The sequence below is a fragment of the Myxocyprinus asiaticus genome, chromosome 3, assembly GCF_019703515.2.
Source record: "Myxocyprinus asiaticus isolate MX2 ecotype Aquarium Trade chromosome 3, UBuf_Myxa_2, whole genome shotgun sequence".
Classification (NCBI taxonomy): Eukaryota; Metazoa; Chordata; class Actinopteri; order Cypriniformes; family Catostomidae; genus Myxocyprinus; species Myxocyprinus asiaticus.
Window position 1 is genome coordinate 42,206,204 of NC_059346.1, and position 26,844 is coordinate 42,233,047.

At 42.3% G+C, this 26,844-nt stretch overlaps 1 protein-coding gene across 1 annotated transcript; it reads right to left on the reverse strand.

The window, feature by feature from the left end:
* Positions 1–635: 635 nt before the first annotated feature.
* Positions 636–2,291, reverse strand: LOC127420673 (uncharacterized). The gene is made up of 2 exons (XM_051663128.1): positions 2,149–2,291; positions 636–1,056 (listed from the first exon to the last, which is right to left on the reverse strand). Exons 1-2 carry the CDS (start codon positions 2,289–2,291, stop codon positions 636–638), a joined length of 564 nt encoding a protein of 187 aa, XP_051519088.1.
* Between the last annotated feature and the right edge of the window lie 24,553 nt (positions 2,292–26,844).

Here is a 26,844-nt window from a genome sequence, read left to right on the forward strand (position 1 = left end):
AGTCTTTGTGTTTTATACTTACCTTAGTTTGCTTATAGTTTACTGTCTTCACATTCATTCACCCTGTTTACAAATATAGCTGCGTTTGGGTTCCAACCATCTTCTTTGTTTCTTGCACAATCGTGACAGAAGACTAGACCACAGCATGAACCCAACAGTTTGCCTTCTTCAGATGTGTCAGGGGAATCGTTTCTTGGAGGAGTATGTTGTGGACTTCTGTGAGTTAGCCAATGAGGTGGCATTTAATGACATAGCTCTTAAGGACCTCTTCCAAATTGGACTAAACAAGCCAGTCAAGTCTCTGATGCCTTATGGCAAAAGCCCATGGACTCTGGATCTATTTATTGATTTTGCACTGTTGCTCAGCGGATTGGATTTCACTGTGGGGGTTGTGGAGGATGCCGGCACTCCTACAGTGGATTCCATACCAGAGTTCCCCATCATGGCCGCCAACGCCTGAGTTCCCCGTCATGGCCACCACGCCTTCCATGGTCCACGAGCCAGTGCCCAAGGCTGCCACAGTCCACGAGCCAGTGCCACGCCTGCCATGGTCCACGAGCCAGTGCCTGGAGCCTTATCCATCCCAGAGCCAATGCTTGGAACCTCGTCCATCCCTGAGCTAGCACCTGAGACCTCTACGTCCCCAGATGCCCTGACCTCTGAGTCACCTCCTTCTGCGGCTCAGTCCGCTCCTCCTGAGACTCCTGCGGCTCTGTCTGCTCCTTCTCCTGCGGCTCTGTCCGCTCCTCCTCCTGTGTCTCCGTCCGCTCCTCCTCCTGTGTCTCCGTCCGCTCCTCCTCCTGTGGCTCTGTCCATTCCTCCTCCTGCGGCTCCATCTGCTCCTCCTCCTGCGTCTCTCTCCACTCCTCCTCCTGCAGCTCCGTCTGCTCCATCCCCTGCGACTCCACTTCCTGCGACTCCGTCCCCTGAGCCTTCCGTGGTTCCTCCTCCTGTGGCTCTGCTCCTTGTGGCTCTGCCTCCTGAGCCCCCTGCTGCTTTTTGTGAGAATTATCCTTATAGGGCAGTTTGAAATTAGATTTTTGTTGTGGTTGTTGACTAGTATGTATTATTTAATAGACTAATAATGACTAATTATGCGTAGAATAAATAATCAAAAAATATATTAAAGCAACTATAAAAAGAGTATCACAATAAATGATCTAAAGCCATATAATGTTCATAGAGTTGTAATTATACAAATGTAAGTAAATAAAAAAAATAATAAAATAAAATAAAAAAATAAAAAACAGTCTACATACAGGTATATCCAGTTAATTCTCCTGACAGAATAAGGTGATAACTGACTTGTAAAAGTCTGAATTTAAAAAGATTAATTCCATTAAACATGTGTAGTGGGGTAGGTGGTTACCTCCCCTAGTAACTGTCATTGTTGACTTCTAGCCTATCAGCTTTCGCCCCTGGTGTATAAAAAGGCATGCATTTGCCACCTAGATATGTGTCACTGTCAACGTTGTGTCATGATTATGTCACTGTTACTCCTTCCGGAATCAGATGTGGACATTGGAGAAGACGTTCTCCTGTGTCAATAAATGTGAGTCGTTCTGACTGCCATTCACAGCTGTAAAGCCCAATGTAGCCGCTGGATTGGTTTGTTGTTTCAGCTTTCTCAGCCAACACCATTGTGTGTGTGTTATTGGTTGCATTGATGAGTTGCTGTGTTACAGGTACGCTTTCTGGCATGCTGTGAAGGCCTGCAGTTACACGCTACTCAGGGTGTGTTCCGTGTTCCTCCTGGGACACCACTGCTGTTTTGTTTTGGTCTGTTTTTGTGTTTGTTTATAGTCTGTTTTGCGTTTGCTAAAACTTCGGACAGGAGGTGAAATATCCGGGGCATGTTATATCTGCGCATGGTGTGGCAACAAACCCAGGTAAGATCGAGGTTGTTGCACAGTGGCGTTGCCCCACGAGTGTGTCTGAGTTGTGGATGTTTCTGGGTTTCGCTAGCTATTATAGGCACTTTGTGGAGGGGTTTTCCAAGCTGGCTGCCCTTTCGCATAAGCTGAATTAGCTGGTGGTAAGTCAGAGAAATGAAAGGGGCAGAGCTTGACTCAGGAGTGGACTAAGCAGTGTCAGGGGGCGTTTGAGGCACTGAAGAGTAAGCTGAACTCTGCACCAGTACTGGCTAACGCCAACTTCTTCTCAACTTCTTGTCTTTTATATTGGAAGTGGACGCTAGCTATGGGGGTTTGGGAGCGGTTCTCTCCCAGGAACATGAAGGTAAGGTACAACCCATAGCGTATGCGAGTCGCAGTTTGAGGCCCACTAGGCATAATATGTCTAACTATAGCTCAATGAAACTGGAGTTTTTAGTGCTCAAGTGGGCCATGACTGAGAAGTTTAGAGAATACCTTCTGGGACACAAGTGTGTCATGTTAACGGATAACAACCCTCTTAGTCACTTGATCTCGGCAAAGCTTGGGGTGACCGAGCAATGTTGGGCGGCTGAATTGGCTGCTTTTGACTTTGAGATAAGGTACAGGTCAGTGAGGAGTAATGGGAATGCGGATGCCCTTTCCCAGCAGAACCCAATTGATCAAGGTGGAACAGAAAGCTTAGCCATTTACTAGCCTTAAGACCTAATGAGATCCTTGCATTAACTTTACTGTGTTGGAACCTTCCTACTCTGACAGGAAAACATAATGGTAATGATGGATGTGTTCAGCAAGTTTACTATGGCTGTTCCTACACGGGACAAACGAGCCGAGACAGTGGCCCAGGTTTTGATTGAAAAGTGGTTTTATAAGTTTGGGGTCCCGGGCGGCATCCACTCTGACCAGGGCCATAACATTGAATCTGCCCTCATTCGGCAGCTTTGTGAGCTTTACCAAGTGAAGAAGTCTAGTACTACTCCCTATCACCCGGCCGGTAACAGTCAGTGTGAATGCTTTAACCAGACATTACATAATCTTTTGCGGACCTTGCCTGGTTCTAGAAAGAGAGATTGGGTGTCTTGATTGTTGCAGGTGCTCTTCTGTTACAACAAAACACCTCACCAAGTAAGAGGGGAGTCCCCACATTTCTTAATGTTTGGCCAAGAACCCTGACTGCGAATGGATTTCTTGCTTGGTAGGGTGCAGGAGCCCTGTTCAGGTAGTGTGCATAATTGGGTCTTAGAACATAAGTGTGGCGGTGGGGGCATGGTCGAGCGTTCCTCTGGAGAGAAAGCGGTAAGGGTGTACACACCTGAGTGCTATAATGTTTAACACCTGTTTCTGATTGCAGAAAGAGAGAGAGAGCAACCACATACAAGCAGAGACTGTATTGAGCTGTGGACGCTGAAAAGCATTATCATTAAGTGTTTTGCTGAAAAGCCATTTTGAGTTATCTAATTAAAGACCTACCTTTTGAGTTAAAAGTCCCAAGTTTCCCATTTCCTCCTTTCCCACCCAACGAACCTCTTCACACTGGTGCCAAAACCCAGGAAAATTGGAGGTAATGTGCCGTCCTCGCTGTTGGTGGATGTCATCAAATCCCTTGCCAGTATGCATCATACACAACATCAGGCCCTGTTTGAGTTATGCCAGATCCAGGATCACTAATTCCAGGAGGTGCTCCAAGCTCAAGCAGAGGGCCGGCAGGTGATCCGGAGCTTACTGCACCAGGAGAAAGCCCCGGTCGCGACCCCAGACCCAGCAGCCCTCGTGCTTCTGGTCACCCTCATGAAGATGGGGGCAGAAGATGATCCTGAGGCATTCTTGGACATGTTTGAGAGGATGGCTGAGATCTGGGGCTGGCTGGGTGCTCTTTGGGCAGCCAGTCTCATCCCATGCTCAGCTCGCGGCGCAACAACTACCGACGATGAGTCTCTTGGTGTACGACGATCTGAGGAAGACCATCCTGCAGCGGGTCGGTTGCAACTTGAACAATACCAACAACTCTTCCAGTCGATAAATATGGACGTGCACGGCCTTCACTCAACAGCTCTGGGACGCCTGCCAGAAGTGGCTGCTGGCTGAGGGCCGAGGGAGTCATCGATCTTGTGGTACTGGAACAGCTTATCCATCATCTACTGAAATGTGCCGCTGCCTAACATCGCTGGAGCAGGCCGTCCAACTGGCAGAGGACCAAATGTCGGCATATCAGAGGGTAGAAGAGCCCTCCCACTCTCTCTCCCCTCCCCCTGTGTTTCCCCCTCTCTCTCCTCTCACTCTGTCCCTTTACTGCAGCCCATCCCGGTTCCCCAAAGGCGTGGAAGTGTGCCGCCAAAGTCAGCTCCCCATTTGTGGGGGTTTTCCCCACCACCGGTAGTCCTGATATCTCTTCACTCTCCCCCTCAAGTGGTTGAACCTGCTGACACAGGTGTGGGCGTAATGCCTGGGCCAGCCTGCTGGAGTTGCAGGGATCCAGGGCATTTCCAGGACCAATGCCCAGTGATGGAGCTGGGAACTGTGGTCTGGGACCCTGACACTCTGCGGGCTGCCTCCGATCAAGCTGGAGTATACAGAATACCAGTGAGTGTCAAGGGGAGTACACATCAAGCCTTGGTGGATACGGGCTGCAGTCAGACCACTATACACCAATGTCTGGTTCAAGACAAGGCTTTGGGCACAGGTAGAAGGGTGAGGTGTGTGCATGGGGATATTCACAATTATCCTGTAGTGACACTCATTATTAAATTTAGGGGACAAAAGCATAGAGTGGAGACTGTAGTTAGTTCCTGCCTCACCCATCCACTAATTTTGGGAACTAATTGGCCGGATTTAAAAAATGTATAAAAGGGAATATATGTGGATGGGTCCTGCGAGACAGTTGTTAGATGTGAAATGTGCAATGCCTTAGCAGTGGAGGCAGAGCCAGGGCGGTCTTTGTCAGCTCCACATCAGGATGATGTAAGGGAGGGGGAGGCTTCGGCCCCTCCCATCCTTAGAGGATTTCTCGAAGGGGATTTCCCTCTGGAGCAGTCGAGACGGCTCATTATAATCCAATGGCGGGACAGTTATGGCTGGAGAAGACACTGAAAGACACTGACTAATGGCCCATTTTTATTGGCCGGGCATTCGCTGGGATGTTCGCAGGTGGTGTGCGGCATGCCGTGATTGTCAGCTGGTGAATCCACCGGCCACCCCAAGAGCACCATTGCACCCCCTTTCCGTTAATCAAAGTCCCCTTCGAAAGAATTGGTATGGACCTCGACGGGCCATTAGAGCGGATGGCATGTGGGCATAGCTTTGTGTTGGTTCTGGTGGACTATGCAACGTGATATTCGGAAGCAGTGCCTCTACGCAACATCTCAGCATGTAGTTGGATGGGTAGAGGTATGGTATCTGGGGTTTCACTTGGGTCACCAGCCCGCTGACTGATCTCACTAGAAAGGGAGCTCCAGACCCAGTTCAGTGGACGGAGCAGTGCCAACAGGCATTTATGCAAGTGAAAGCTGCACTTTGTGGCGGACCGCATTTATATTCACCTGACATTCACAGATACTTTATTTGCCTGGGTGAAATTCCTAGGGTGACGTAGTCCTTGGCATAATTGTGTGCAATATTATATCGCACTTTCCTTCTAGCGCTCTAGTGCCACTCGCCACACATGGAATAAACATGAAGAGGAAACACTGTTAAGCTTAGCTACTTTCACATCTAATTTAGATTAGACCTGTAAAGCAATGAGGGATACTGCTAGACTCTGTCTGAACTACAGCTGAAGAACTACCTGGTACTGTTATATAGTGAATATAGACACATTGTTGTATATATATATATATATATATATATATATATATATATATATATATATATATATATATATATATATATATATATATATATATATGCTTTCAAGACTGTTCTTTTGTCACTATAATAATGGGTTATGGGTTATTACCCATAACAGCATAATCCCTCTGTTATTGCATGGATACGAACATTTTTTTTTTTTTTTCTCCCAAACAGAAACTTGTTCTCTATCACTGCTCTGAATTATTGTTATGTAGCTTGGGGCTTGTATTTAAAAGCACTGAATAATTTAAATCAAATTATTCTAATTGAGTGCTGAAACAGTAATTACAGGTTGGAGACATTTAAACTGCCCTGGGAGTCATGTGATCATGAGCATATTAAAAGTGTATGTCCGAGATAAAATTAATTGAAAGGATTATAATCTTTGGACTGCGTAAAAGAATGCTACGCATACTTAGAAACATGTGACATTGTAACAGAAGTTGCATCCATTTAACCATTAAAAGAATAGTTCACCCAAAATACGCTATTCACCCTTATGTTGTTCCAAACCTGTATGCCTTTCTTTAATACTGTGAAATACAAAAAGTGATATTAGCCAGAATCTTTTTTTATTTTTATTTTTTCATACAATGAAAGTGAATTATGACATAAGTTTCATTTTTTGGGTGAACCTTTCCTTTAATATACAGTGCTGCAATTTAAATGCAGCAAATTCAAAAACAAATTAATAATTGAATTCTAGTTTTTCAATGGCTGATTTGCACCTGGGTCCATGCTGTATGCCAAGGCAAATGTTAGGTAACTTCAAATGCCACCAAGCCTGTCAGGAATGCATGTGAATTATGAGACATGTATGACAGCAGAACAATCGCTATAATCCTGTTTACCCACATCTGCATCTTCCTGTCACAAAAAATAAATGCAAGAAGAGCAGTTCGAGGAGTGTTCAGGGTTGAAATAAACTTGCACGTGCATGCATGTTGGATGCAGGGACAACTTCACAACACATAATTCAATTTGACTAATCATGGTGGCCGCTGCCAACTCAGGAGCTCCTGACAATCTCAACCCAGCGGTATTTTGATAAAGCCAAAATGAACGAGAGCACAGTGAGGGGGGGGAACGGGTCCAGATGCAGTTGGGGCACGTACCTGGGAAGCTGTGCATCTCGGCTGGGCACCTGTCCATGCCCGGCTCCCTTGGCTTAATCCTTCATTCACAGCTCGGGAGAAAGCTGGCTCCTAAGCACAGCGCCTCGCTCTCCTCATCATGCAGCTCTCGCCCTGCTAATCAGCATGCCAGGAACCATCCTACAAAAGGCAGCAGGATTTTCAGTAATAATCGGCCAGGAAATAAGCAGCACCTATGCGTTATTGAACACACAGAGGCTTGCGAAAATTTATCGTAATGGCTTTCATTGCCATTACTGATGCTTCATGCCTCATTGCAGGTATTGTGAGAAAAGCAGGTCATGTCTTAATCTCTTTGCTGTACACCTATAAGGGTATAATCCCATATGCACTGGTATTGAGGTGAATTTGCATATCTTGGGAGGATTGGGGTGGGTGATATTTCATTGAACAGGCATATTTTCAACTACTTAGCATTACTTAGCATGGCTGTGTGTTCTTCATCAGTCTAATGTACCAGAATTAGATGACACAGTGCCTCGCTGAACACACAACTCGCTAGCGAGTTTAGCGACCTTCTAAATGTTTCAGATGGAAATTACCGGTAAGAGTAAGCAACTAAAGCTTGTGGCAGTGTTCCATGTTAGATTTTATATATTAAAGTTTTACTCTGTGTAATTGCTCCTTGCGTGACTATTTTCAGTAGGAACTTAAAGTCTGAGATCACATAAAAAATCTAGGATTCAAAGTCTAATTTAAACCTGGAAATAAACAAATAATTTTTTCAGGATTTTGAAAAAGTTTAAACAGAAACATTACTATGTGACATTACTACACATTTTTACAAGTCTTTACTATTTATAAGTCACTATTCAAATAAACAAAATTATGACATTGACCATGCTAACTCCTTTGTACAATAGGTCAGATTTTCTTCCTTCCATAGAAACACAGAAATGCTTGTAGGGACATTCTCAAACCATATTGGGATATCATGGATCATCAGATTTTGCACAAACTTGTGGAGTCCACATCAGCTCGAATGACATGCGTGTAGACATACATATTAGACATGTTATTTCTTACTCAAGGTGACGCTGTTGTTTCAGTGATTGACTTGATTTACATTTGACATAGCTATTTGATAAAACAACAACATAGAAGCAAACTATAGCAAATACAACACATGAACAGTAGAAAATGACTATTGTCTGAATTTATGTAAATTGTACATCTATTTAGACTCAACAAGTGCCTGAGAAAATATTTATTTTTAGCTTATGTGTAGCTTATGTGTATCTTATGTGTTATGTGTCACTCAATATGTGTTTGACAGCCAGTTGTGTCTCATGAAATTTCAGTGTGAAAGCAATGAATCCTGTTCTTGAGTTGTCCTGCTTTGTTGCATTATCGTCATGGTTACTTGTGTAACCTCCGTTCCCTGATGGAGGGAACGAGATGTTGTGTCGATGTAGTGACACTAGGGGTCACTCTTGGGAGCCCGAGACACCTCTGGTCTTTGATTAAAGGCCAATGAAAATTGGCGAGTGGTATTTGCATGCCACTCCCCCGGACATACGGGTATAAAAGGAGCTGGTATGCAACCACTCATTCAGGTTTTATGCTGAGGAGCCGATATAAGGTCCGGCCATTTCAGCGGGTAGTTCAGCGTTGTGGCAGGAGGGACACAACGTCTCGTTCCCTCCATCAGGGAACGGAGGTTACGCAAGTAACCATGACGTTCCCTATCTGTCACTCACTCGACGTTGTGTCGATGTAGTGACACTAGGGGTCCCTATACGAAACGCCACAATTGGCTGAACTGTGTTAAGTGAACTGGTGGTGTGTGGTGGGCAGAATACTTGGGGCGGCATGTCCTGGGTGAGATATGCCATAGTTATGGCATCAATGAGCCAGTGGGCGATCCTCTGCTTGGAGACAGTGCTTCCTTTCCGCTGTGCACCAAGGCAGACAAAGAGCTGCTCAGAGATTCTAAAGCTCTGCATGCGATCCAAATAGATGCGAAAAGCACGCACCGGGTCTGCCTCCTCCTGGGGCAGCGCTTGCAGGTTCACCACCTGGTCCCTAAAAGGGGTGGTGGGAACCTTGGGCACATAGCCCAGTCAGGGTCTCAGGATCACATGAGAGTAACCCGGACCGAACTCCAGACACGTTTCGCTGACAGAGAACGCTTGCAGGTCACCTACCCTCTTGATGGAAGTGAGCGCAGTCAGGAGGACAGTCTTCAAGGAGAGTGCCTTAAGCTCGGCTGACTGCAAAGGCTCAAAGGGGGCTCTCTGTAGACCCTGAAGAACTACAGAGAGGTCCCATGAGGGAACGAGGCGCGGTCTGGAGGGATTCAGCCTCCTGGCACCTCTTAGGGACCTGATGATCAGGTCGTGCATCCCTAAGGACTTACCATGACTGCGTCGTGGTGTGCTGCTATGGCGGCAACGTACACCTTCAAGGTGGCAGGGGACAGCCTCCCTTCCAACCTCTCCTGCAGGAAGGAAAGCACTGATCTGACTGCGCATCTCTGGGGGTCTTCGCGTCGGGAAGAACACCACTTAGCGAACAGACGCGTAGCCATGTTGGATGGTCCCGATCAGCTATCGCGACGGATTGGAAAGCGCGAGCCACGCGTCCAAGTTCTGCACAAGGGGGACCAAGGGGACAACGTCGTCGGATGTACCGGCAAGTGTGGCCTCGCGGGGGGGTGGAGCTCGAGGTGCCACACCACGTTGTGGCTGTGCTGAGTCGTTCCGTATTTTGTCATTTTCATAAAAATATTTAGAAAATGTTACACTATTTGGGCATTATGTAGATCTATTTGTGAGAGATATATACGTTCCGAGTCTCTAAAGACCCGTATATGTACAATCCCAAATCTGAAAATGTTGGGAGAGTATGAAAAATGCTAATAAAAACAAAAAGGATTGATTTGTAAATTATATTCACCATATGCTATATTGAAAGCACTACAACTAAACATTATATGATGTTTTACCTTGTGAATTTCTTTGTTTTTTTATGTACAGTAATTTCAAATCTGATGTTTACAACACGCTCCAAAAAAGTTGGGACAGTCCAGTGTTTACCACTGTGAAACATCACCATTTATTCTAATAACACTTATTAAGCATTTATGCACTGAAGGCGTCATGGTTACTTGCGTAACCTCCGTTCCCTGATGGAGGGAACGAGACGTTGTGTCGATGTAGTGACACTAGGGGTCACTCTTGGGAGCCAGTTCACGTAACACAGTTCAGCCAGTTGTGGCATTTCGTATAGGGACCCCTAGTGTCACTACATCGACCCAATGTTGAGTGAGTGACAGGTAGGGAACGTCCTGGTTACTTGCAAACCTCCGTTCCCTAATGGAGGGAACGAGACATTGTGACCGTCCTGCCACAATGCTGAACTACCCGCTGAAATGGCCGGACCTTGTCTCGGCTCCTCAGCATAAAACCTGAATGAGTGGTTGCATACCAGCTCCTTTTATACCCGTATGTCCTGGGGAGTGGCATGCAAATACCACTCGCCAATTTTCATTGGCCTTTTATCATAGACCAGAGGTGTCTCGGGCTCCCAAGAGTGACCCCTAGTGTCACTACATCAACACAACATCTCGCTCCCTCCATCAGGGAACGAAGGTTACGCAAGTGACCAGGACGTTTTATTTCTTTCATCACATTTCCAGTGGGTCAGAAGTTTACATACACTTTGTCAGTATTTGGTAGCATTGCCTTTAAATTGTTTAACTTGAGTCAAACATTTTGGGTAGCTTTCCACAAGCTTCTCACAACAAGTTGCTGGAATTTTGGCCCATTCCTCCAGACAAACTGGTGTAATTGGGTCAGGTTTGTAGGCCTACTTGCTCGCACTCGCTTTTTCAGTACTGCCCACAAATTTTCTGTCTGATTGAGGTCAGGGCTTTGTGATGGCCACTCCAATTGTCCTTAAGCCGACTTGCCACAACTTTGGAGGTATGCTTGCGGTCATTGTCCATTTGGAAGACCCATTTGCGACCGAGCTTTAACTTCCTGGCTGATGTTTTGAGATGTTGCTTTAATATATCCACATAATTTTCCTTCCTCATGATGCCATCTATTTTGTGAAGTGCACCAGTCCCTCCTGCAGCAAAGCACCCCCACAACATGATGCTGCCACCCCCATGCTTCACGGTTGGGATAGTGTTCTTCGGCTTGCAAGCCTCACCCTTTTTCCTCCGAACATAATAATGGTCATTATGGCCAAACAGTTCAATTTTTGTTTCATCAGACCAGAGGAAGTTTCTCCAAAAAGTAAGATTTTTGTCCCCATGTGCATTTGCACACTGTAGTCTGGCTTTTTTATGGCAGTTTTGGAGCAGTGGCTTCTTCCTTGCTGAACAGCCTTTCAGTTTATGTCGTTATAGGACTTGTTTTACTGTGGATATAGATACTTGTCTACATGTTTCCACCAGCATCTTCACTAGGTTCTTTACTGTTGTTCTGGGATTGATTTGCACTTTTTGTACCAAATTACGTTCATCTCTAGGAGACAGAATTCATCTCCTTCCTGTGCAGTATGATGGCTGTGTGGTCCCATGGTGTTTATACTTGCATACTATTGTTTGTACAGACGAATGTGGTACCTTCAGGTGTTTGGAAATTGCTCCCAAGGATGAACCAGACTTGTGGAGATCCAGCATTTTTGTTTCTGAGGTCTTGGCTGATTTCTTTTTATTTTCCCATGATGTCAAGCAAAGAGGCACTGAGTTTGAAGGTAGGCCTTAAAATATATCCACAGTTACACCTCCATTTGACTCCAATTAGCCTATCAGAAGCTAATTGGCTAATGGCCTAAAGGCTTGACATTTCTGGAACTGTCCAAGCTGCTTAAAGGCATAGTTAACTTAGTGTATGTAAACTTCTAACCCACTGGAATTGTGATATAGGCAATTCAAAGTGAAACAATCTGTCTGTAAACAACTGTTGGAAAAATTACTCGTGTCATGAACAAAGTAGATGCACATTTGCCAAAACTATAGTTTGCTAATATGAAATCTGTGGAGTGGTTAAAAAAAATTATAATGACTTCAACTGTGTGTGTGTGTGTGTATATATATATATATATATATTCTTCTTTTTCCTTTTTTCTTTTTTTTTTTTTTTTGCATTACACAATTTATAAGATAAAGATTGAGGAATACTAAAGAGGTGTGGGCACAAGTCCAGGGGGTGGAATGAGTTACCGGGTCACTAAAGTTCCACGGTATGTGTTTAAGGGTTACAGCAGAAAGGAAATCAAACACCACGGAATTCTGAAATTCTTTTTTTTTTATTGTAATTCTGAAAATATAATTGTAATGAAAATCACATTAAATTAGATACATTGAAAATAATTTTCACTAGTGGTCTCAGACTTTTGGACACCACTGGTACAACTCAAACTGCTATATCTAATATCAATGACATAAAACCAAGTTGCAAACTAAAGGTTGGATGAAATGTTAATAATCCCAATTTAACTGTTGACCATTGTCTGAGAGGTCAACAGAAGCACATTAGCTAATTGGAGATTGGCATTTTCTAATTAGTTTTAAGGATGTCAATAACAAAGAACACAGGGTTTTTTTGTTTTTTTTTTCGCACTCTATTCATTGCCTACTGCTTTGTGCACTTGGACTGAGGGAATGTGTGCTGTGAATGTAATTACCTCATATAAAGAAATCCACCTTAATGCATCTCTTTGGAAATAAAAAATTGCAGTCAAGACAATGTACTATATCTGCTGTATCCTCACTTTCTAAAAGAGAGGATAGTGGTATATCCTCAGAGTCATTAAGACTTTATCTCTTCTGTTGCTTTGGAGCAGAAGTCGATACACTTGATCGGTAATTAGTACAGTAAGGTTATCAGTATGTAATAATTCACAGTGTTCCCTTTTTAAGAGACAACTGAAATTATGAAGGTAACAGACTAGGTAGTAGTGTAAAATACAAGGTGCTATTAAATATGTTCATAAATTGTAATTACTTAAATGGATAGTTCACCCAAAATCATCATACACACTCATCCTTATGTTGTTTCAAACCCATATGACTTTATTTGTTCCATAAAAGATGTTAGGCAGAATACTACCCTCAGTCACCATTCACTTTTATTGTATCTTTTTCAAACAATAAGAGTAAATGGTGATTAAAGTTTCTACAACAGAAGTCATACGTATTTAAAACAACAAGAGAGTGAGTAAATGATGACATCATTTTAATTTTGGGTGAACCATCATTTTTACGAGGACAGTATCTCTGGTCCTCTAGACTTTATTCTACATATTTTCTGAAAATGAATGTTGTTGCTTTTGATTTGTTTTTAGAGCACAGCATAAAATTAACCATACACTTCATGTGCAGACTTATTGAAAAAGGAGAGACAAATTGAAAGAAAAAGATGGTTTCAAACTTGGAAGGCCCCACATTGTCTTTCAGAAGCTTAAGATAAAGCTGGCAGGTTATTACACTTTTCAATTCCAGAGTCAAATATAAAAAATTATATTATAAAGGGCAATTAATTACCTTGCAAAATGGCAAATGTGCATCCTTGTCAGGTGGAGCATACTCTGATGGCCTTTCCTCAAACACTGGATGGGCAGATTTGATCACTCCTAATGGTTCTGCTGGAAAGGGTAATTACGCCATGGTCAAAGCTAATTTGCTCTCTGCCAGATGAACTGTTGTATTTTATTGTAGGCTGACATTTGAAAGTAATTATGGTACTGTTGACCCTAGACCATTTGGGTTTGTAGCGCTGTCTTTGGTGGCCTGGCTCTCTCTCTCTCTCTCTGTCTCTCTCACTCTAGTTCCTTGGCTGGTAGTCAGAACTGTAACAAGCCAATGACACGGACCAGGAACACCATATGGGGCTCCGGTGAGCAGCCCAAATGCACTTGCTCTGGCTTCATCAACACCCGCCATTGAACACAGAGCAAGTGCCGTGTGATTTTCCATGTTTCATCTCTCTATTCACTGGATATTCTGTGTAGATTCATGTATCAGTAAGTGTGCCATTATGAGCATCAGTGATCACCTCCGTGTGGCCTTATTGCTGGGGAATTACAATAAGCAAAAGGTCACAGTGGGTTTCCCTCCAAAAATTGCATGCTCCAAATGAAGTGCCAATAACAGCAATTATGGATATTTTCCATCAGCTCACTTTTAAGTCTGTGAATACAGGCAACAAATAGGAAACATTTTTGTCAACAAGATTTTAAGTTAAAATATATATGAATGTAAAAGGGAAAGTTTCACATTTATATTAACTTTTTGACTTCACTAGTTAATTTGAAATCGTCCTGCAATGTTAATTAAAGGAATATTCTGGGTTTAAAACAAGTAAAGCTCAATTGACAGCATTTGTGGCATAATGTTAAAATAATTTTTACTTGTTTTTATTCAAAAAAAAACAAAACAAAACAAAACAAACAAAAAAAAAAGGTTACATGGAGGCACTTACAATGAAAGTGAATGGGGCCAGATTTTTGTTGGGTTTAAAGGCAGAAATGTGAAGCTTATAATTTTATAAAAGCACTTGTATTAATTCTTATATAAAAACTATTATTGTATTATTTGAGCTGTAAAGTTGTTTAAATAGTTTTTACGGTCATTTTAGGGTTTAAGCCATTATGCCAAGTTGTAATGGCAACAAAGTTGTAGAATTGAATATAACTTTACACAGAAAAGGTTAGTAAGTAATTTTATCACACTACAATCATGTTAAAATGCAAATTGTTTCTTGTGTCAATACTTTTTAAACATAGAGTATTTTAACATTTACGGATTGTCCCCATTAACTTCCATTGTAAAGGCCCAGGTAAACTACTTTTTTTGCACGTTCTGGATCGTATTGTGCCCGGCCGACCATGTTGCCTTTGTGAGTATACTTTTCTGAGCGTGAGCGATTTAAGAAAATCTAGGTGGTGTGCGGTCAAGCTTAGTGGCTGTGCTGATACTAAGTGCACATACTAAGTGCAGAGTGATCCGCAACGCGCACACCCGAAATATACTTTGGCCTTAAGTGCCTCACTGTAACCCAGATTTCAAGTCTAAATTATTTTTTTGTGGTAATCAACATTATGCCACAAATTCTGTCAACTGAGCTTAATGTGTATTGTACGTGGAATATTCTTTTAATATGATAAAAAATTAGGTAGTATAAGCTGCATGTATCAAAATTATACAAGATGTTTGATGTAGTATGTCATCTTACCGAATGCATTTAATGTCGACTACCTACATATACAAATACATACAATATAAACCAGGAGCGTAGTTACCCAATTATGGGGGTGTATGCAATATCAAATATATCACTTTAAAATGAGTTCTACTTAAAAATTGCTTATTGTTCAAGGGGCTAATACTGTTAATAAAAGACAACAGTTAAAATACCACAAATTATATTTGAAGCCATTATCAAAACATCTACTGGCCCGATCACAGTTTTATAGCACACAGTTTCTTCTCTTGGTGTATTAATATCCTAGCTTTGTCTTTGTTAAATTACAAGACATTTTAATCCGCAATGGGAATTATGCTAGTCCATTGGTAATGATCGCTGACAAATGGTGCTACATTTGAGACTCAAAGTCAAGCATTAGCTAGCGTAACAAACTCCAACACTGAAATCACTGGAACAACACAGTCCCAGGTAGCCTTGCCAAGTTTTCTTAATTTGTGGCACATTAGATGTCTTATGCTGGAGTGGTGTCTATTATTATTAGCCTTTATTTCACTCATGCTCTCTCATTCTCGCAATCTCTTATTGGCCATCCTCGCGATGAATGTAATAAAGACTGACACTTTTGACACTTCAAACATGTAGCCACCAACAGCTTCGTGACAACAAAAGGAGTTCTCGGAGCAACACAAATTAATAGTGGGGGAGAGAGAGGGCTTGCTTGGGCCAGCTCAGCAGGTGTGCTCCCACATCTTTGCACCTCTTAACACCCCTCTCTCATTCTGCCTGACACGTCGGACAATGGCACAAAAAGCCCTTTACTGATGTCCGCACAATGAGCCAGGCGCGGAGACAGACCTATCTTTTTTGTGCCACGGCTGTTTGCAGGAATACAGCGGGGTAAACACTTGCCATTGTGAGCCAACTGCACTTGAGCACATGATGAAAGTAGAAATTTGAAAGGCCCTGGGATTGAGACCATGGCTGGATTTGACAGCTCCTACCTGCGAGACTGATAAACACTTTAGGGCACGTAGTTCTCTGTTTGGATTACTACAGTTAATTTGCTTACAATGAATGCAATTAATGCACACAAAATAAACAATGGAGCACTGAGGTGTTTCATTATGCTACTTATATGTGGCTTAACCTCATCAATTAAAGCCAGTGTTAAGTTAAAAGAGCGTATTTGTATTTGGTCGAATACTTTAAAGTATTTGCTAGTGCTTGTGTGCCTTCAAGTATATGTCTAAGTGCGCTTCTCTAAATCCACCTAAACGGATCACTAATTTTACCAAAATGATTTTCTGATGAGCTCCACACTTCTTAATCACATTATGATATTTAAAAATACCCCTTTTATGACTGGATTTTCCTTTTTTGGAAATCAGCAAACAAAGACTGTCCTCCAGTGTACTACAAATCTGCATTAAATTCAATTAAAACTGTGCCAGTCTTGTATCTGGACTAGTATTGAGTATTGCTTGTCCATAAGACATGGTTTCTTCGATAGATCGCAAGTATATGACGTACCGTCGGAACTCATGGTGGGCTCAATTTTTTTAATATTAGTTACTTGACCTTTTTTTTTTTTAAAGAAACTTTATATATATATATATATATATATATATATATATATATATATATATATATATATATATAAAATAATAAATAAATAATAATAATTTTAAAAAAAATCCACAACTAACACTCTCAGCTAAGACTCTCTTTTCTTACTTCTTCCTGTGTTTTGAAGTCTAATCCATATTTGGCTCCTTGATGTTCCTATAAAATGGTTCCCTAATTCATCTCGCAGTCAACCAACCATATAATTTAAATACTTCTTTTGGAATTAGTGTAATGTTCTGAAAATTATGCTATGATTTGGTGCAATGATTTCGCTCTGGTTAAAAAAAAAATAATAATAATAATAATTACAGCATAAAAGGGTCTGTAATAGGAGCATTTTAATTGCTTAATTAAATTGTGGGAAAATAAAATGAAAAGGTTTTTTTTTTTTTTTTTTTGTGGAAATTGTGCTTGGAACACTGCTTCATTTGACCTTTCTACAGTGAGCTTGAATCATTATACAAGTAAAAACTTTATTTATTTTTCTCAAGGAATGATGAGAAGACATAGGATGAACAGGGGAGAGGAGAACAGTGTGCAGCAGAAGAATAGAATAGCTGGTTGGTTGAATGGAAGAGGCCAAGGCAAGTCAAAGGTTGGCAGGATTAAGCTTTCATTTCCTGTTCTCCATGCTGGGTCTGTTTTGCATCCAGGGACACTGCCTGGCTTCCTGCTGCTGTTTGAATTTGTACAGTAGACATTGCAAGGGCCTTGGTCCATTTTATTTTTTTCAGCCACAAACGCGGTGCTACATACATATACAGCTCTTATTCGAATTCAGTCTAAAAGACCTGCCATAGTAAAACTAAGTTATTTTTAAATAGTGAACTTCTTAAAGATTGTTTTTCATAGAATTATACGTGAGTTTATGCTCTCCCTGGTTCTCAATTCAGCCTTTGTGACCTTGATTTCAAAAACGTTTTTTGCAATATAGCAGAAACCCTGCTGAAAAGGCCAGCATAAATTTCCATACTGGTCCAATGTGTATTTTTTTCTTTCTTTTTTTTTTTTTTTTTTTTTGCTGGTTTGGTGCTGGTCTAGCTTTTTGACCAGGGGTGCATTTCTCAAAAACATCTGTAGCCAACAATGGTCGCAAGTTCCATCATTAGCAACATAGTTCAACGATTTGGTGTTTCCCGAAACCATAGTTCCAATGAACATTCGCAAACAGCATTTCAAAGTTCTGTCGTTGGAACTAAAGCTCTTTACATGTGGTTAGAAGCATAGTTTCTTGTTAGTTTGCTGTGTGGACATCATTTCATTTAGCTGAGGCTTTTATATCTTTTATTCCATATATATATATATATATATATATATATATATATATATATATATATATATATAATTCTGCCAAGACTTTGATCATGTTGCATTTAGGAAAATGGCTTATTCCTGGGTTTTGCAGAAAGTGGCACTCTGAAACGTAGGCTAATGTAAATGGTACAGTTTCAGGAAACAGTCATGACTTGCTAGTTAATTTCTCCAATGATGCATTGTACAATGGTGGTTAAACAGTGAGTTATGACATTGTAAGGGAAACACACCACAGCATAGCAATGCTTAAATGCCGGTCAACCAGCATGGTCTTTCTGATGAATTTGCTTGACCAAGGACATCCTGCAGGTCAAGCTAATTAATAAACCTGGTAGGGACACCAGAACCCCAGTATCTTATGCAAGACACCAGCATCTAAAGCCACGTCCACACTAATATGTTTTCGGTTGAAAACTTTGTTTTTTGTTTCCTCACATCATCATTTTCCAAAGTATGAGTAACAGAGAGCATTTTCAAAAGTCTCAGTTTTTATAGGAGGAACCACCATTCTATCATATAAGACTCTGGATGATTGGAATTATTATGAATGTAGAGAAATGTATAATATTTGGCATAAGCCCCATCCTACGGTTCAGCACTCAGATACTTGCTTGAACCGTCAGATCCTGCCGGAGGCGATGATGGCAGGGGAGCGGAGCTTACCCCCTCCCAGGATGGGACCTAAACTGGTGGAGATCGGGTGGAGGGGGTGAAAACAACAAAAGTGTGCGAACAATAGAGACAGGTGTGTAGGCTTATAAAGTGGAAGCTGTATTGTGATTGGATGAGATGCCTGACTGAATGAAAGCATAAGGATCCAGAGTCTTCCTGTTAGAACTACCGCTTACACTTCCATTTCTATCAGAAACGACTCTGGATGATTGGAATTATTATGAATGTAGAGAAACATATAATATTTGGTGTAAGCCCCATCCTACGGTTTAGCACTCAGATACTTGCTTGAACTGTCAGATCCTGCCGGAGGCGATGATGGCAGGGGAGCGGAGCTTACCCCAAGATAAATAAGAACCTAATTTAACCTATGCCCCCAAAAGAAAATATAAAACCAAATAAGCATTGTTTGTGCTTAAGAGCAAGCATTGTTTGTGCAAAACCCCTGCAAAGATAAACAAAGCTTTGCCATGTGAAGGGAAATTAATGCTTTTTTTATAAACCGCATTTGTAGTGTTGTGGGACACTTAGAAGCACGGCCTGAAAGACATGCTGCAGATGCGGCAACCAGACAGCACATTTGTGCTGCTTAGGAGATGTACTGAGTCGACAGCAGAAAACACACCACAGTTGTGGTGCCTTGGGACGCTTAGTTGCATGGCAAGAAAGACAAGCCACAGTTTCAGTGCCTGGATGGCACATCTGCGCTGCCAGCACATTTGCCATTACTGCCAGCACTGTTTTTATCTCAAAGTCATACAAATACATTACTTACCTGCTACTAAATGTTACTGCCCCAACCACGAGCTCTTATAGTGAGCACATATGTTGATGAACTAACATAGAGAGCATTAATGGGTAGTTTATGCTTTGAAAAGCAGCTCAGAAATGAAATGTATGCAGAATTGAGTAATTAAGCTTGAAATTTCAAATGTTTGTGATAAAACCCCATAAGGTGGAGGCCCCATAAAAAAGCTTCATGTTCCTATAACTAATAAAATAATTAATAGTTTCAGAGATCCATAGTAATGTGAATCTCTTCACTGTAATGATGCCAGATAACTCATAAAATGAAACATGTCAAATGATATGAAAATAATACCTTGATTGCTTTGATAATTGCTTGTATTAGAGCACAATAACAGTGTACTATGTGATGAGCAATGCCTAAGTCAAGGTGTCAGAGGACACGTAGCAACAGATATTACTGCCCCTTTAAGAGAATGCGGTTGTAAACATATGGTATCAAGAACGCTTGATACTTAACATGCGATGGGAATGACCAACGAAACATGAGAGGATGATCTTAATTTAATGGATATACCCAGACCCTGTATGCCGATAACTATTTCTTATGACGTGTATGAATAATTGTACCTTGATTCTCCAATGAGGGGTACACTTGGGATAAACGCTAAATGAACAAGTCTTAAATTCAAAAGGTCAAAATGTTGTATGAGGGATTGTTTTCTTGTTGCGTTTAAGTAGGGTGACCAGACGTGTCATTGATAAGAGGTGTGTCCTGGATTCCTGACAATTCTCTTAACAATGTAATTATGTCCCAGTTTCAGCTGGTAGGCTCATTGATTTTTTTCTAATTGCATTTAATATATTTAACATTTAATATACATTTAATATTCTTGTTATTGTCTTTGGTATCGTTTGAGAAGAGAAGCAATTTTGATGTGTCACACATTGATTTGGCAATACTTTCATTCTAGTCTTTTAGCAAATATGCTGAAATGTATCATGGTTGTCATGGCAATGACGTCATGCGCTTGGCACACGCTCTTTGTCGCAGAAAAGCCCTAGGACAGAGGCGGTGTTCAGCACCTGGGAAGAGGCCTCAGGACAGAGGTGGGGTCCGGCGGCCTGGGAGGAGGCTTCAGGGAGTGAACTGGGTCCGGTGGTCTGGGAGGAGGCTTAATGTAGGGAACGAGGGAGGAGAGGAGGGTGGCGAGGGCAGGAAGGCCCACAAACTGGGCAGCAGACACTGGACAGGGGTCAAGGGACTGGATGGTCATAGGGCAGTGGTCAGATGACTGGAGAATGGGCCCCATGGCCGTGAGCACTAGCATAGACTGGGGAACAGCCTTCATGGCCGTGAGCACCGATAGAGACTGGGGAATGGCCTCCATGTCCGTGAGCACCGGCAGAGACTGAGGAACGGCCTCCATGGCCGTGAGCAGCGGCAGGGCAGGGGAATGACCTCCGTGGCCGTGGACGCTGGCAGCGGCAGGGGAACAGCCTCCATGGCCATGGAATTATTTATTAACACAAAAATAAACAAAGGTAAAACAAAAACTATCCCAAAGGGGAAAAACCAGGCTCTGGGCAAAAAATAACAAAAATGGGCTGGACTGGAAAATGGGGAAAAACACAGGAACAACAGGAACCAACAAGAGCTGGGAAAATAAACACCGACATGGACACGAAACAAGCACAAGACGAACTGGCACTGGACAGTACACACAAAGAGACTAAAATAGGGAGAGAAATCAAACGGGTTAACTTAGGGGACAGGTGAGGCAAATGAACTAATAATAGGCAAACAAGGAGGTGGGGTATGACTGAGAGACTCATGGCAATACAGAAACAAAACAAAGCCACAAGCTCTCAAAAGATGCAAACATCCGAATGGCATGAGCACACATCGCCAAGACAATAAGGCAATATATGCTCATGCCAACTGACAGACAAGACAAGAGAATGCGTAGCAACACCAAACAAAGAAATTCCCATGCATTCCCACACTAGACAAAGCTTGAGCGTACATCGCGAGGCAAACGCCACGCGATGCACGCAACAGGCAACAAAACGAGACAGGACACCTGTGCGAGAGTTCAGCCACACACAAACCTGACACCTCAGACTTAAGTGACCGAACCTCAGCACAACACAAAGACAGCTCGCGACCCAGGCACCCAGCGCAATGTGAGCGCAATGCGAGCGCAGCGCGAAGTGCACCCGTGGTCGCGAGATGCAGAAATAAACGATTGACGTGAGATGGCATAAGAGCAATGCACTCACTGCAATAACAGATAGAACAAGAAGCATGAGTGTCCGAATCCCGACACCAACCAAAACCGAACCAGACAGGGAAGTCAGGATCCAGACACCATGCACCAAACATGAAACATGAGACCAGCTGAGGAGCACACAGCAGGGAAATAACAACCGAAGCCATGCACTCACACAAAGACAGAAACCAAGCACAAGACAGACACAGAACAATGTCACGACCCTGTCACACAAAAAGCCAGAATGACAGTGTGACAGGATCGTGACACTGTCACCATAGCCCCCAGCCCCTCACCCCCCAATGGAGATCTATAAAAGCCCTTCAATGGAGATCTATTACAGTTGCATATTTAAACATTGAAGTGCTGCGATAAATATGACTCTTCATGTGCTCCATAGACATTTACATTTAGAGAATATATTGAGGTATTGCATTCCCTTCAATTGATTCCTTAAATTTTCTTTAGCTGGTCTTAAAAAGGTCTTAATAAAGTCTTAAATTTAGCTCCATAAACATGCAGAAACCCTGGACTGGTGTAGAGCATGACATCAAGGTAAGTGACAATCCAACATGAAGCGATTGTTGCTTGGAGAAGCGAGGCATTGTGTGTAACATGATGTGTGTCTCCTGCACATACGTGTGAGTGAAAACAATGAAAGTATGCGAACAATAGAGACAGGTGTGTAGGCTTATAAAGCAGAGGCTTTTATGTGATTGGATGAGATGCCTGATTGAATGAAAGTGTAAGGATCCAGAGTCTTCCTGCTAGAACTACCGCTTATGCTTCCATTTCCAGTGTGGATGAGAGGCACTAAAGTAGCAAAATCTATGTGTTTTCAACCAAAAACATTTTATTGTGAACGTGGCCTGACAACCAACATGTGCTGGTGATATCAGCAAAGCTGGTCATGTCAACATGAAATGCATAAAGAAGAATCTGAGCTGTCCACAACACACAGTGTGGAGTGATAATGCTTTTCCTAAGCCCAACAAACTTTCAAAGATTGTGTCCTAACAATGCAGGAAGAAGAGGTGCTGGTGAGCCTCCTTCACAACGGCCTCAGTGTGGATGGACCATGTGAGTTCCTCAATGATGTGGACACCGAGGAACTTGAAGCTGCTGACTCTCTCCACTGGTGCTCCATTGATGCTAATGGGGCTGTGTTCTCTGTCTTTTCTCCTGAAGTCCATCACAAGCTCCTTGGTCTTACTGACGTTGAGGGAGAGGTTGTGCTCCTGAGTCAGCATGTTAGAGTGTGCACCTCCTCTCTGTAGGCTGTTTCATCATTGTCAGTGATCAGGCCTACTACCGTCATATCATCAGCAAACTTAATGATGGCATTGGAGCTATGTGTGTACAGGGAATACAGGAATGGGCTGAGAACACAGCCCTGCGGGGCTCCAGTTTTGAGGGTCAGTGATGAGGAGATGTTGCTGCCCATTCTAACAACCTGGCATCTACTTGACAGGAAGTCCAAGATCCAGCTGCACAGCGAGCTGTTTAAGCCCAGAGCCCAGAGTTTCTCATCAAGCTTGGAGGGCACTATGGTGTTGAATGCTGAGCTGTAGTCTACAAAGAGCATTCTCACATATGTGTTCCTTTTATCCAGGTGGGAGAGAGCAGTGTGTAGTGTAGATGCAATGGCATCTTCAGTGGAGCGGTTGTTGTGGTATGCAAACTGCAGTGAGTCCAGTGAGGTGGGCAGCACAGAACAGATGTATTCTCTGATTAGTCTCTCAAAGCATTTGCTGATGATGGGGGTCAGAGCAACAGGACGACAGTCATTTAAGCAAGTGATTTTGGATTGCTTTGGTACAGGCACAATGGTGGACATTTTAAAGCATGTGGGGACTACAGACAAGGAGAGGGAAAGGTTGAAAATATCTGTAAAAACACCAGCCAGTTGGTTCAGGCATGCTCTGATGATGCGGAGCGTGCGGAATGCTTTACGGATATTCACCCGTCGGAAGGATTGGGTTACATCCACTAAAGAGACGGGGACTAACGTCTGTAGCATCGGCCACAAGAGCTCTCTCCACGAGGACAGTGTTATTTCCCTCGAAACGAGCATAAACAGTATTTAGCTCATCCGGGAGAGAGGCAGCGGTGTTCACGGCAGAGTTTTTATTCCCTTTGAAGTCTGTGATGATATTAATTCCCTGCCACATGCTTCTAGAGTCTGTGGTGTTGAACTGTCCTTCAATCTTGTACCTGTACTGGTGTTTGGCTGCTCTGATAGTTTTGCGGAGGACATAACTGGCTTGTTTATGCTCCTCCGTGTTCCCGGAATTAAAAGCAGAGGTCCGCGCATTACGTGCCACATGAACATCGGTATTAATCCATGGTTTCTGGTTAGGGTAGATCCGTATTGTTTTAGTCAGTACAACATCATCTATGCACTTCCTGATGAAACACGTTATGCTATCAGTGTAGACCTCGATGTCGTCATCAGAGGTGGACCGGAACATCTCCCAGTCTACGTGATCAAAACAGTCTTGTAGCGTAGAATCTGATTGGTCTGACCAGCACTGGATCGTTCTGAGGGCGGTTGCTTCCTGTTTCAGTTTCTGCCTGTAAGCGGGCAGAAGCAGAACAGAAGAGTGGTCCGATCTGTCAAATGGTGGGCAGAGGAGGGATTTGTAGCCATCCCGGAAGGGAGAGTAGCAATGGTCCAAAACCCGGTCCCCTCGTGTGTTGAAACTGATGTGTTGGTAGTATTTCGGTGCTACTGACTTGAAGTTGGCTTTGTTAAAGTCCCGTTCACAATGAACGCGGCCTCAGGGTGCACAATTTCCTGCTTGCTTATACTCCCATACAGTTCCTTGAGTGCCCGGTCTGTGTCAGCTTGTGGCGGGATGTACACAGCTGTGATAATGACCACTGTGAATTCCCTCGGTAGCCAGAATGGTCGACACAGAAGCATGAGAAATTCCAGATCAGGAGAGCAGAAAGACTTGATAGAATGTACGTTCCTCTGATCACATGATGTGAACGAGTAGTCGACCATCATGTTTTTTTTTAAGTGCTGATATAACTAATAGTGAGGTGACCAATGGTAGATGCAATGTCATTATAAATGTGCTATATAGTCTAATACGGTGTAATTAAGGAAATTGAGATGTACTCAATTGAAATTAAACATGTTTTTGCATCACAATTACTAAAAATTCACTAAAACTATTTGAAAGCAGAAATTATGCAGTTTACATTGGTAAGGCTGAATTTCAGACAATGTATTGTCCTGGCCAACATTAAGTCTATCACTTATCTAAACAACACAATGTGGTTGAAATTATCAGCAGAACAGAGACTGATGTGTCCTTACTGGTTAATGATATTCCAGAATTATTGTTGCCTCTTAGTGTTGTCCTATAAATTGTGCTGCCTGATGGTACAGTGGCGATTGTTTCTTCAGCATTGTCAATATCTCTGAAGGGACTTTGGTTCAAGGTTACTGAGCCCGACTTGTACACCACAAAGAGTGAGTGTGTTTAATGCAAGCATGTTGTAAGGCTCACATATGACTTTAATTTCCAGTCTGGGATCACAAAAGAGGATGTGGAAATTAAATTTCTGTACACACAATACACTACCATATTTCCTTGTCTCGTCGGCTCACTGCTAACCCCTTGGAGACAGAAAATCTATTACAAAGGAGTGACAGTCATGGTAAAATTCGTCCAAAGCTTGGGATGTGTTTTTGAGGTCTCTATCCAGCTATCAGTAGGAACAGTGGCAGACTTTTTCACCTGCCTAAATCCCACTGCATTAAACCCTCAACATCCGAGTGTCTCTGTCTCTGACGTGAATAGACAATGCAGTCCACCAAAAATCATGCCACAGTCGGAATTACTGAGATCACATTTTACCCCCATTCTGATGGTTGATGTGAATGTTAACTGAAGGTCCTGATCCGCATCTGCATGATGTTATTCATTGCACTGCTGCCGCACGATTGGCTGATTAGATAATTGCATGAATATGTAGGTGTACAGGTCTGTGAGTGTATATATATATATATATATATGCATTGTTTTTTAGGGAGGTGTGGGGTAGGGTTAATATATAATAATTATAATTAGCTTTATATAAAAGCAATAGAGGTCTGTATTGCCACGCAAAGGCTAAATGCAGTAACTACACATTTTGTCAAAATTTAGTTATGACCAAAATTCGGGACACTTAGACTTTGATCTGTCCTCTGACAGTTACATTTTTGCTCAACTATGCTCAGATTAAGAGAAAACAGAGTGTGAAAAATGCAGTAACCAAAGCAAACGTAATTGTTTGTTGCCATTTTTCTCAGTTTCAGTAATGCCTTTTTATGATAGTATGATATGTTGCCATTAAAATAGCTAAGTATACGTGTGTGTGTGTGTGTGTGTGTGTGTGTGTGTGTGTGTGTGTTTATGTTAAGAAAAAACTTGAATTAAATGTAGTGCAGTCAGATGCACGAGGAATGTAATTACATAGGCTCTTCTCAAAAATACTGTTTTAAGATGCATAACCCATAATTTACATGATTCTGGCATCCGTTGTTCATAGTTAAATGTTTAGGAGGGAAAACACATAAGCTGAGAAGATAGAATAAATGTGGAAAGCATAGTGCAAGCTCTGAATTAGTTGTGACAGGGGTTACAGTTTAAGGCTTGACTGACAAGTGTTTTATATAAGTACAATGTTCTCATTGAAGCTCCCAGCATAGAGTGGCCAGGCTGAGTAGAGTATAGAGTGACTGGAGGTACACGACTCAATTTTAAACTGATTAATCGGCTCCCATCTGAGACAGAGCCACACAAAAGCAAAGCAAGCCAAACCCAACAACAAGAAGCATTTTTTTTTTTTTTTTTTTTAAATGAGGAAAAGCTAAAAAGAGAAGATAATAGCAAGCTATGGGTTAAGATCAAGTGTGTTAGAGATCACCATAGGAACACGAGTGATTTACAAAACCTAGTGACTGCTTACTTTATCAAGCACAGATTATAAAATTCTAAAAAGAAACTCAAATCTCACACTAACCAGACCCTATTAACAAACAAATGCACCCCAAACATTTACGCAATGCTAAAGAGACGTACGTTTTCACGGATGACTTAATTTGCTGTGGGAAAGCTGGCGACTCCTCTGAAGTGCTGCCTTTCCCCCTGCTCTTCTG

Excerpts from the sequence above, each read along its gene's own strand:
- LOC127420673 (XM_051663128.1), bottom strand. The coding sequence starts at position 2,291 with ATGCCTAGTGGGCCTCAAACTGCGACTCGCATACGCTATGGGTTGTAC. Across the intron at positions 1,057-2,148 it reads GAAGTTGAGAAGAAGTTGGC|TCAACAACCACAACAAAAAT; the intron begins GTTAGCCAGTAC and ends AATACATACTAG.